Below are 12,597 nucleotides of genomic sequence, written 5' to 3'. Positions count from 1 at the left end.
GGATAAATGTCTTTCATCTCACTTTTAATCAATTTAATGCCTTTTTGCTGAATAAAAGTTTTATGTTTTAAAATCTTACTTAAACCCAAACATTTGACCACAAAAATATGAAGCAGAAAAAAAAAAAGAAAAAAAAAAAAAAAGAAATAGAAATAATTTTGATGGATCATGTGACACTGAAGACTGGAGTAATGACTGCTGAAAATTCAGTTCAGTATAAGCAAACTTAACTGTCACCACTGTGAAAGCATCAGTGCAGTCTCTTACCTCAGGATGCTGAGAGCTGAGAGCTGATGCTGGCAGACAGGCCTCCTGCAACTCCTGCTGCAATGCTTTTTCCAGACAGCAGGGGGAGTGCTGGGGCTGAAAGTACAAAAGAAACATAATGTTTTACAAAAAGCACGTGGAAAGTTACATTTTCAACACACAACTAATGCCTACATGGCAACAAAAAAAATATTTCTCATTACCAGAAAGGGGGAAGTCCAGCCAGGGTATAGAGTCGCTAGGAAAGACCAAGCAGATGACTCTGGACTGTTCCTGGACTGAATGAAGCTGGTGTTTCTCTTAGTTGAGAGCATGAAATGAACCACAGATAGAAGTTACCTACACAGGATGGACACAAGAGCATGAACAATATCTCTGTTACTGAGTGTGGACCTAAAGAAATACCTACATACAGTGACCCAACAAGTGCATAAATGTCAATGCACCTGCATTATTTTACGTACATAAAAAAAAAGATTAAAAGTGATTGCAATAATGGCCTAGAAAAGTAAAATATATATATATATATATATATATATATATATATATATATATATATATATATCACATGTATTTGCAGATTCCACATAGTTTTATTTTACATCGAATGTAATATTTATACACTTCTCACATGTCTGAGGTTGGTAAGATTTTATTTGAGGTTGGTAAGATGTTATTTGATCAACAACAAAAAATAGTAATAAAGGCAATAATATTATAAAATATTATAACAATTTAAAATCAGTTTTCTATTTGAATATACTTATTATGTATTGTATTCTACGATGTAAAGCTTTTCAGTATTCCAGTCTTCAGTGTCACATGATCCTGAAATGTCTTCACTGTGGCTTTTGAACAATGTAATGCAATACTTTGCTGAAAAGGAATACATTTCTTAAAAAAGAAATCTTACTCACCCCAAATTTTAGAAGGATAGTGTAAACCTAATTTGAAATATATTCCAACAACCATTAATCTCTACACATATTGTAATGTATATTTACAAATAAATGTTTTAAAAAATACATCAAACTGGATACTGTAATTCATACATTTTAAGCTGCACACAAACACCCCCACATCAAAACATTTACACATCCTTAGATGGATGAGAATAATAACTAGACAGTCAGGCACTGTCTACTTCCACGCAGTTGAGAAAAACCAATAAGGATTTCCCAAAAGCAAGATTCCAATACGAGCTTACCATCACTCATAAAAAGCTTTAAACTGTTTCCCATAACCTTTGACAACATTCAACCTCATATTAAATTAAGAACATTTTAGCCAAAGATCACTGTAACACAAGGCACAGCTTTGTTGGGAAACTTTGCCCAGATCAATGATATAATCTTCTTACAGCCAAAACACTGATCTAATGTACTGCAGGTTAAAAGCTGTAAAAGAGCCAGTGCAACACAGGAAATCCCATAAATCATGACTGAAGGTGTCTGTGTTGAACGAGTTTTGGAAGTGAAAGTAAACTTCTTTCAATGTTGTAGAAATGGCTCTCAAAATCAAACTAATGGCTGGAATTCACTACATGACTTTCCCAATCTGGGGTGCGTTTCCCAAAAGCATCATTAGCCAACAAAAAAATTAACAGTTTACATGCCTAGGGTCTTTGCATTGTAATAATGTACAGAGATACTTCATATGTATAAACGCTGACTTGTTAGGTGATGCTTTCTCATTAAAATCATACAAATTCCTATTAATTCAATGGAACATTTTCGCACACTAGGGATTACCAATATGGCGGCGTGGCGGCTTCACTTTGATGACTTCATGAGCAATCCAGTTCTGTTTTATATAGATCAGTGGGTTAGAGGCATATTTCGTCGTTAGTTTGCTGTGTCGACGTCATTGATTGCGCCGCACCTGGGCTGTGTTCTGCTTAGAGTTATAGACTCTATGCCATATTCTTTTAGAAGATTTCACCATCCACTTTGAATAATTTAAAAGACTTAAAGTTGTGGTTTATTATTATTACAAATACAGGTAGAACAGCATCCAGATGTGAGATTAACCAAAACAACGCTCAACTGCAGGGAAAACACTATTCAGAGATGACTTTAACAACGCTCCGCAGTGCGTGCATTAAGCAGTTTAAGCGTTTTCTGCCAGGTCACAGGGTAAGTGACTAATTATAGGTGATGAATGCTGGATAATGTTTATTTTTATTTTTATAGGAGTCTGGTATTGATAAATAAATGCATATATGCTTGTGTTCGATTAATCAATGTCTTGTTTATTTATTTATTTATTAAATATCCTCTAAATTAATAACTCTGACGTCATTGTATGGCGCGATCGTGATCCCAAGGTTCATTGCGTTTTTCTCTTTCCACTCGGTAAGTAGAAATTAATTAATAGAGATCGAGACTATTCTTAAAGATGAACAATGTCATAAATATACCTCTTGGAAAAGGAGAAGCTAAGGCGATAATTAAAAAATAAATGTTAAAGAAATGGCAGGATAGGTGGGATGTGGATAAAAGTGGAAGGAAATATTACAGCTTGCAAAAATCTATTAATGCTCAGGGTGTGAATAGAAGTAACAGAAGAGAGGAGAGTGTTTTAACCAGGCTAAGGTTTGATCACACAGGGTTAAATAAAACACTGTTTTTAATGGGCAAACGTCCATCAGATGAATGTTTGGAATGTAGGTCCAAGGAAGATGTAGAACATGTATTGCTATATTGTAAGAAATATAGAGATGAGAGGATGAGGCTAAAACAAAAGATAAGTCAGACAGGAAGGAAGTGGAACCTTGAAGGTTTATTAGGCACAACAGGAGATGGGGTAAAGGATACACAGAAAGCAGTTATACAATATCTAAAAAATATAGGGATATACAATAGGACATAGAATTTTTTTTTTTTTTTGATATAAAGTAGTATCAATGGATATAGCTCATGTTACATACTCTGATACAGTAGGTGGCGGTATGCACCTTTAAAAGTCATGGTTGCAATCTGCCAAAAAAATGAAAAGAAGAAGATGAAGAGACTATTCTTAAATTTACACAATAAAACTGTAGAATCAGGACAGGTTGTGTTTAGAACTTTTAGACGTGTAAGGCAGCAATTTATTAGGACGGTTAATGATAGAAAACGTACATATACTTACTATATATATATATATATATATATATATATATATATATTTAAATTACTTGCTGCACCACATGTGCAGTAGGCTAGCAAAGTTAGCTAATTAAATTCAAAGTTAATTTTTTTCCGCGTATAATCATGAAGGTGCAATCATGGGGAATACAAGATTTTCAGTACTGATGTGTTTCCAGTTACCTATTTTATATAGCTCAAACTATTAAGCCATTTTAGCTAACATTATAAATGGTCAGGCCAGTAATTGTTTAAAATCCACGGCTAATTTGATAATAAATGCCTAAATATTATCTAGATTCAAGATTTTTATTCGTCACATACAAAATTATATATAGCATATATAACCAGCAGTGAAATGTGAGTAAAAATATTATCTGTTATTATCTGTTTAAAAATTATAATCTGTTATTATTATAAATTATTATCTGTTATTATCTATAATAATAACAGTAGAAACAAATTCATAACAACAACAGTATTGTGTCTCAGCACAATTTCTCACTATAGAATAAAACCATGTGTATAATTAATGTAATAATAAATGATGTCGTCATAAGTTATTGATTGATTCATGTACTTTTTTTACAGTGAGTTCTGCTGTGGTTTTGTTTGGAACTATTTTTGTTGGCGAAATAGAGCAAAACTTACATTATTAACAATTAATAAAATAAATTTTACATACACTCAAGCCCAATCTGACCACACAGGTGAAGAGAATACTGGTGTAAAATGTTAAATTCTGTTTTTTTTTGTTTTGTTTGTCTGTTTGTATGTTTTTTCTTTATCATTAGGTCCCTCAAATTTGCCAGCAAAAATTATCTTTATTCTAACCACATACACACACACACACACACAAATAAATAACAAAGGCACTTTTAAGAGCCACGTTCGTCTTGTTCACCTTTACCCATCACCTGTACTCTCTTCAGCTCTCTTTCTCGCTCCCCACTCCTCTCTTTGTCTCTCTTTGTCCCCCCTCCCTGTATATTTATTTATTTGTCCATCTCTTTGTTGCGAGTCTTTCTGTCTGTTTGTTTTTCTGTCCATCACTATGTCCATGAGTGATTCAGAAATCCAAGAAAATCTAATGGTCTTGGATAACTTGGTTGATCATCAAGAACTGAAGGATGAGCTCCAAAGTCTTGATGGCTTTCTTGGTGAGTTGCAAGAAGAGGAGGCAGCAGCAGCACCATCAAAGACACCTGAGCCAAGGCAACCAAAAGGTGCACTGGAGAAAAAGAGACGTGCATGGAAATATTGTCTATGCAAGGCCGAGATCAAGCAGGGATCAGTCAAAAAAGGGTCAGTATTGTTTTTCATTAAAGATGTTTTGAGAAATCACATTGTTTAGGACCTTAATTTTGTAATAAAGCAATTAAGAAAATGAAGGAATACATGTTTAGCTTGATATTTCAGGGAAACAATCAAACCAGAACTAGTCATTTGATTTCTGACATAAAAAGTAGATTTATTAAAGATGTCACTAGTCTTAAGTGAAAGTGAAAAATTAAGTGAAAGTGGGACATTAATGTTACTATTAAATATTTTTGTAAAGCAGTATGAACTACAAAATTAGCACATAAAATTTTTTTTATTTGTGGGCTGTTATGACATTTTAGGAAATCTTGTCAATATTATGGTTATGCAGTAAAATGTGCCTGCCTGGTTACCATCATAGTAAATCGCTTGCAAGTTATTGGTCTTGGGAAGGCTGTATTTGAAAAGACTTGTTCTTCTGAGTGTGTTGTCAATGGCCAACCAGCTTGTTTCATTTTAATTTGCTTCTATATTAGCATTCCTATATGCTGTTATCATCTATATGACACCTTATAGGCAGCTAAACGAGAATAATTGGACTGTCCACATTAGGGTTTGGGAAATAAAAAGCTCTCCAGCTGTATGTTAAAGGGATAGTTCACCCAGAATTAAATTTTTTTTTTTTTCGTAATTTATTCACCCTCAAATTGTTTAAAACCTGTATTCATTTATTTGTTCTGCTGAACACAAAGGAATATATTTTGATGAATATGGGTAACCAAACAGTTGTGGGACATCGGTGACTTCCTTAGTATGGAGAAAGAAATACTATGGAAGTCAGTGGGGTCCACCAACTGTTTGGTTACATACAATCTTCAAAATATCTTCCTTTTTGTTCCATTTAAGTCTGGTAATTTCAGTTGTAAATTTGAATAATATATGTAAATGTTGATTTGTGTTGTTTTTATCCTCTACAGCTGATCACATTCAGAACACTGATCCTACCTTCAATGCTCCTGTGACACTAACTGTGAGGTGGCCTTTGCTCCAGAGACTGTTGGTGTGTACTTCATTGTACACCATTTTCATTGTTTCCATCTATATCTGACAGTGGGTTAGAATGTAAATAAATGTTTGTATTTTTAAATTTGCTATTTTAACAGAGTGTTTTCTACAAGATCTCCAGCACTCACTGAGCGATTCCTCAGGTTATGAGGCATCACCTCTTGGAACCCCAAGAGATCCTCTTCTGGCATCTTCGAACTGGGGCATTCGTCAGAGTCTCTTTTCAGAGAGGTGGAGGGCAGAGAGACCCCGTCTGGTAAACACGGCTGCAGCAAAAGAAAGTGTGGCAACACACATCTGCCAGCAGTGTTGGAGCAGTCCAGCAGTTATCCGGTGCAGTGACTGTCGACCACACCCCTTCTTCTGTGCTGAATGTGACATCAGCGTGCACACCAGACATGTCCTCCACAATAGAGATGCCATGACTGCTGGCTTCTTCCAGCCATTGCCTCCAACAACTGTCGTGGTCGATAAGGCTCTTTCCCAATGTGGTAAGTTTTGGTTTGTGTTTGTACAACATATCTAATTTTCAGAATAGTTAAGCTCATAAGTTTTATTTTTTAAATTATCACTCTTTTTTTTAATTTTTCTCTTTTTGATTGAGCTTGAATTTATGTAGATACCCTGTGTCAATCGGCTTTTTGAGCATATCTTGTGTTCTTTTTCAGCAATGTGCTTCAATAACATTGATCCATTACAATCTTATATTACTCAGTCAATACAAATTATGTTAATTCACATGTACTGTGTGATCTTTTTCAGTGCGGCTTGTACCTGTGGAAATGCCTGACAAAATCTGTGGTTGTTCACCAGAGTCATTGAGGGTCAGTCGAGGAAAGACTGTTGCTGTGGTCACAATGAATGGTAAGAATGTGAAGAACTTCATTTTGTCCTGTTTGAGAAGCATCTTATGAAGTATACAAAGTAATGTATAAGTTGTATTAAGAACCCAAACCCTGACTGACCCAGCAAAGGATTGCATTACAGTGGATGTGTTTTTGATTTTTCCAGGATGATATGATCTAAGCATGCCCGAGTTATTTTGTGAGGCATGCAAAGCCACTTGGACTCCTGCAGTGGCCGACCTTAACAGCAGTGACTACTGGCCGGCAACTCTTCAGTTTGCCACAATTTATACTACCGATATATTTTTCTCATTTGAGGAAATGAAGATGGTGGCACCAGGACTGTCCTGTCAAGCATTTTTAAGAATGCTGGATCAGCGAACTGTTCGCTTTGGTCATGTGAGTATTGAATGTATAAATCCTGCAGTATCGTTAATGTATTTGAATTGTGGGCTGAAAACCTGTTTGATGTTAATGTATTTGTTGTACATTTATAAGCTTTTGGTTTCTTTATTTTTAATAGACTGGCAAGATCTCTGCAGACAGTTTTCAGAAAAGATTTTTTGAGTGGGAGGCTGTGCGATTTGAGGTGGACAGTATATGCAAGGAAGAGCCCTTCATCTTCATCTGCCAAATATGCTCGCCGTTTCCGTAGATGGAAACCGCAAGCATTACCGTTTTAAGAATGCTGCTAGGTACTTCAAACTGTGTGTCACAGTGTTCTTACATATTAATAAGATAACATGGCTCTTTATTATGCACTAAGTAATCTTACATTATAAGTTATAGAGTTGTCGAAAATACTGACTTATAAAAATTATAAAAAATTATAAAAATGTGACTGATGCTTTTAGCGCTGATCATTTAAAGCCATTCTCAGACATATCCAATGAGTGTGTGAACACAATGGCCAATCAGAGGTGTTTATGAATCCGCTCAACAGCGCTCAAAGCATTACGTTTTTTAAATTTCAGACTGGTACTGAAGTTGGTACTTATGACAACTCTAATAAGTTATCATAAACTGTATTGTACCTTTGTTGTTGTTTTTGTTGTTGTTGTTTTTTTAGATCTGAGGAACAGGCCATCTAGCCAAAGATGAAGATGTTACAAGATTTGTGGACCACATTCACAGCACAACCAAACATGTAAAAAGTGTATATGATGATAAATAAAACTACAATACTACAGTCACCTCTTACTGAAGAGTTTGTTTAGAAGAGTCTTGTTTTCATTGACCATTATCCATGTTGTAGGTCAGTGGGAGAGGTGTTTGTGGAGGGGAGTGGTCAGCAGCCAGAGAGACCTCACAAAGATCTGCCAGCAAGGTAGACGAAGAGGGATTGGAGGTTGCGGTTTGTCGGCACGGAGTGCTTCTCTGTGCTTTAAATATGTACAGGGGTGAAATTTTTGCCTATCCCCTGTACCTTCAAGAAAAGTTGGCCAGTAGGCAAGTCACTTTTTTTTTTGTATGGATGTGACCTGCAAATATTGGCCCTACCTGCAAAGAGTTACAAAAAGCTGCCCAGAGCTCCAGCACCTCCTTAACATGAGACCATTCCTTTCGGTATTTCATGCCAAAGCCCATGATTTTAAATGTGAGGTAAGAAAATGTTGCTATGTGACAGAACCACATTATCTTAAACCAAACATCTGCAAACATCTTGTTCTTTGTTTATTTATGTTTTCTTTCTAACAAAACATAGGTCAAAAGCAGGTAAGATGACCACATAGTGCTCTAGTTACATAATCACATAATAACATATTTTATGCATCATATCTTTTGTGTTTGCAGGACGCACAGACATGCTGACTCTCATGGCCATGCGATGGAATCAGCAAAAGTTCCGAAATATGGCAGTTTCACTGACTCGCCGATATCAGAAGGTAAGGACAACTGTAGAGTTTGTTTTACATGGTCAGTATTGTGTGTTTGCAGTGACAGAGAGCCAACTGGAAGACTGGCTCAGTGATGTAAAGGAGTGGGCAGATGGTGAGGAAATGATTACTGTTAAACCTCAAGTTCAGAATACTTAAAACATTTAGGTAAACTAATTTTTCAAGTTCAGAATCACAGACACCCCATCACTCCCACAGTTATCAGCCTTACCCCACTCGTCATAGTGTTAATTACAAACAGCTAATTTACATAAACATCACATTCAGATCTTGTTTCAATGTTTGATGGCAAATAACACATTTTAATATAACTATCAAAGAGACTGTCATTATATGTATATAATCAAACAACATACAGTACATGTGGTTTCAAAAGTTTAGCAGCCCATCCTCAACCAAAACACATGCTCTACTCTTCACCACAGTAGTAACCCTACAAAACTAACTTAACAGAACCTCCTGTAAATCCCAGCATAAATCAATATTAAAGAATAGCCTATGATAATCTGCAAAAACACACAAAATAACACTTAATTTCAACATTTATTTATACTGTCTAACACAACGAATGCAGGAAATTAGAAATGTGCTGCAATTAAACTGCTTACTACAATTAAATTTTGAGTTCCAAAAACTTTTTTTTTCTATTAAATACAAAGAACTTCCATTATTATTTGAGTGAAATGAACTCATTTCATTTAATCAATTACACTGTTTGGTTTTACAGTGCACAAATAATTGTAATTGTTACTTTTATTTTAATTTAAACTGCAAACTACCTATTTCTTCTCAGCAGCAAGAGTAACAACCACAAATGATGCTGATGGCTTGGCCAGCAGAATTGAGGTCCTAGTAGCGAGTATCAAGAGACGTTCCCATCGGCTCTACAAAGATATCGATGGGAACAAAGGTCGTGCCAGAATCCGCCGCAAGATCAGGGAGGAGAAGGGCATCCTGACATCTGTTGTGGAGAAATACAACAGAATGGTTCCAAGCACAGAAAGTCTTTGCATGGAAACCATTCTGTCTGGTGGGACAGCTTGGCCATGGCAGCTACCACACAGTGGTGTGTACACTAGTCTGTTGACTGCTTCTGACAAATCTGATACATACATTATGACATATTACCCACAATGCTTCAAATGTCATTCTGTGACTTTTTTTCTGTGATTCTTTAAAGGTTGATGTTTGATACATATGAATTAAGCCTTTCTCATAAATGCATTCCAGACTCTGTCGATCTAAGGACAAAAAGAAGAGCGTTTGACATCATCATGTCAGTAAGAAGACTTGAGGAGGAGCTGAAGATTCTTGTGGCAGAGATGGACCACCACTGGAAATCTCTTTCAACTCGTGCTGATACCCTCAGAGAGCTGTCCCACATGTTTGCCAGTGAGACAATGAGAAGTATGTATTGTATTTGTACAAAAAATGGCATAAACATTTAGGGTTGCTATGACCATAGATTTCCAACTGTCAGAATATTTTTATTATACAGTTAGTAAGAGTGATCTGTTAACTAAAATCTACTAAAGTGCATATTCCCATAACTACATATAGGACATGTCCTCTCTAATCATTAAAGTAAGTAGCCTAGTAATAAAAAAAAAAACAATATTATTGAACGATAAGTGGCTTTTAGCTCTATAAGTCATTACACTTGGCCTAATTCTCCACTCCACTCCAACTGGTAGCTGAAAGTAGAGAATGATGCTTTCTTGTCCTTGATGCCCTCGCAATGCTCAAACTTTGAATTTCCTTCATGACATTTACTATCTAGTGAAAATGAGGACCAGCCGTTTAATCCATAATAGCTGTCCGTGACTGTCTGATTATCACCAAGACCTATGGCTATGTTTGGTTGTGTTGTTTGCAGGAAAAACAATTATTTGTCCAACTATGGTCATTCTGACTGACTAACAATTCGTTGACTGTTTGGGGGCAGCCCTAATAACTATACACAACAATGATGTATGTTTATAAAGTTTCTAAAGCATGCTTAATGTTATTTTGTTCCTCTTTTAAGATTCACCATGTGGCTTAAGTGAAGAGGGTTTGAAAGGTCTGCAGAGCATCATCCTGAGAAAGCGACATAAAGTCAGAGAAATGAAGGTGCAAGCAAGAGACTGTTACCTGCAAGTTTTGTCTGGAGAAGGCAACATCAACTTTTTGTACAGTGCTTCAGCTGATGAGTATGACAGTGACTGTGAAATGTCTGATGACGTACTGTAATCCACAAGACTGTGACACCTTTCATCGTTCTGGACAATGACCTTAACTCTGTATATAAAGAATGTAATAAAATCTGCTTTTCATCACCTTTATAAATGGAAACAAAAGTGTTGCCTCTTCTTTCACATACATAGAAATGTGTGCATGCATGCCTCTAGAACCAGTATGTGGTGGAAATTAAGTGCATTAATTGAAGTATTGTATGGTACTTAGAGATTTGAGGTAAGAGTTTCTTCTCATCCAAACTTTAATTTATACTCCACTGTAATTCAGAGAGAGAAAAAATGCACTTGACAGCATATGGAGAGCTTTTAAATGACATTTTGTTGCAAAAGAAACTTCTCAACAGTACAATTAGTTGATTGGCAGAAAATGACTTGCCAAATAATTTTCACGCAAAAACATTTAATGGTTCCAGCAGGTTTGAACTGTTCACAGCTTTTATCAATGCATCTTTTTGGGGTTTTGTGTAATTGTGTCTGCATTTCTCATTTTCATACTTGCTCACAAACCAAACTCTTCATTTGTTGAGAAATAAATAGCAGATTAATTTGTTATGAAAATAATCATTAGTGTACGTTGTGTACAAAATAATGAAAAATAATCTTGCATGAGTAATAATAATCTAAGGTTATATGATTCACGGGGGGAATGAAATATTAGAACACAGCTTGTGGCTGTGGAAGTGTAGAGTGTATTTCAAATATAACAACTGAAACTTTTTAGAGACATAGAAGAAGCTAATTATGAGGAAGAAAAGCATTATGATAAGGAGGAATCATTATTTCCCAGGTTAATATTACATCTGCTTATGTGTCATCTAGTAAAAGTATTGGAGTCAACTGATTTGATTTTGTGGTGCTCAAAACATTTCACCACTTGTGTAGCTTCATCAGCTGTGACCTGATAAACAGCATGATGATAGCACTTTTTAAGTCTCTTTTTATTTCTATTGAATCCAATTTGTCTTTATACTATTTTATAAAGTATCTTTATTCTATTTTGTAGTCTACAATAAAATGATTTACATGGTGTATTGTATAGTACATTTTGTTAATTGTTTTGGAAATAAAAAATGCACTATATCATCTTATGAGTTTGTTAAATTTCATGATTTTGTAAAAAAAATAAAATAAAACAACTGTAATTACTTACCATGCTTCTTTTACATAAAAATTTTTAGTCATATTAATGGCATTTGAGACAATAATGAACTATTGTTGTGTTTTATACCCTGATTCTTTTTATTGTGCACCATCCTGTGCCTATGTTACTGTATTCAGAGTCTCACAATATCAGCAAAACATAATACGAGCATGATGTAAATATAGAAAATGGGGAAAAGAAAACAATATTCAGATATAAATGTGAATCAACAGTTTGTTGTTCATGATGAAGAGAGCATATCTGTGTAATTTTTACTGTCTTACCTCCCCCAGGGACCCGGTAGCGCCCCCTGGAAGAGCCAAAAAATGCACATTTCAAATGGCTGTAACTCAAAATCTGGTAAGCATATCGAAGAGAAAATTGGTAGAACAACTATTTATGCTATGTTTACTAAATGATGTTGAACAGAGATTTCTGACATGCATGGAAAGGCGTTATAAAAGCATTTTAAAAAGTGCTCACAGTACAATACCAAATTTCATTCTGACTCTCAAATATGTCATAGAGGTTTATACACTGAACATATTTTGATGCCCCTTTGCTCATTAAAGATTGTATTTATTTAATTTAATTACTAAATGTTTTTAAACTGCATTACCCATACGCCTCTGTAATTCTATCAATGGAATGGAAAACAATGGCGCAGTAAATTGTAGTTCATTGAAATTACACTAGGGTTAGGTTTAGGATCTCTGTAAAAGGGTAATTTCTTTTAACATAGCAATACCTCATTGA

General features: G+C 35.2%; 1 protein-coding gene across 1 annotated transcript; it reads left to right on the top strand.

The window, feature by feature from the left end:
* Positions 1–8,150: 8,150 nt before the first annotated feature.
* Positions 8,151–10,772, top strand: LOC128020350 (uncharacterized). Its single transcript, XM_052607180.1, has 6 exons — positions 8,151–8,167; positions 8,360–8,451; positions 8,504–8,557; positions 9,260–9,529; positions 9,694–9,870; positions 10,490–10,772. The coding sequence occupies exons 1-6, from the start codon at positions 8,151–8,153 to the stop codon at positions 10,693–10,695; spliced, it is 816 nt and encodes a 271-aa protein (XP_052463140.1). The 3' UTR covers positions 10,696–10,772.
* The last annotated feature ends 1,825 nt before the right edge of the window (positions 10,773–12,597 follow it).

This window comes from Carassius gibelio, chromosome A9 (assembly GCF_023724105.1).
Source record: "Carassius gibelio isolate Cgi1373 ecotype wild population from Czech Republic chromosome A9, carGib1.2-hapl.c, whole genome shotgun sequence".
Classification (NCBI taxonomy): domain Eukaryota; kingdom Metazoa; phylum Chordata; class Actinopteri; order Cypriniformes; family Cyprinidae; genus Carassius; species Carassius gibelio.
The sequence above is the reverse complement of the archived record's forward strand: the minus strand, read 5'-3'. Positions and strand labels throughout refer to the sequence as shown.

Bases quoted from the DNA above. Each gene is read 5' to 3' on its own strand.
- LOC128020350 (XM_052607180.1), top strand. The intron at 8,452-8,503 runs GTAAGGACAACT...GTGTGTTTGCAG, and splicing joins TGACTCGCCGATATCAGAAG to TGACAGAGAGCCAACTGGAA. The intron at 9,871-10,489 runs GTATGTATTGTA...TCCTCTTTTAAG, and splicing joins TGCCAGTGAGACAATGAGAA to ATTCACCATGTGGCTTAAGT.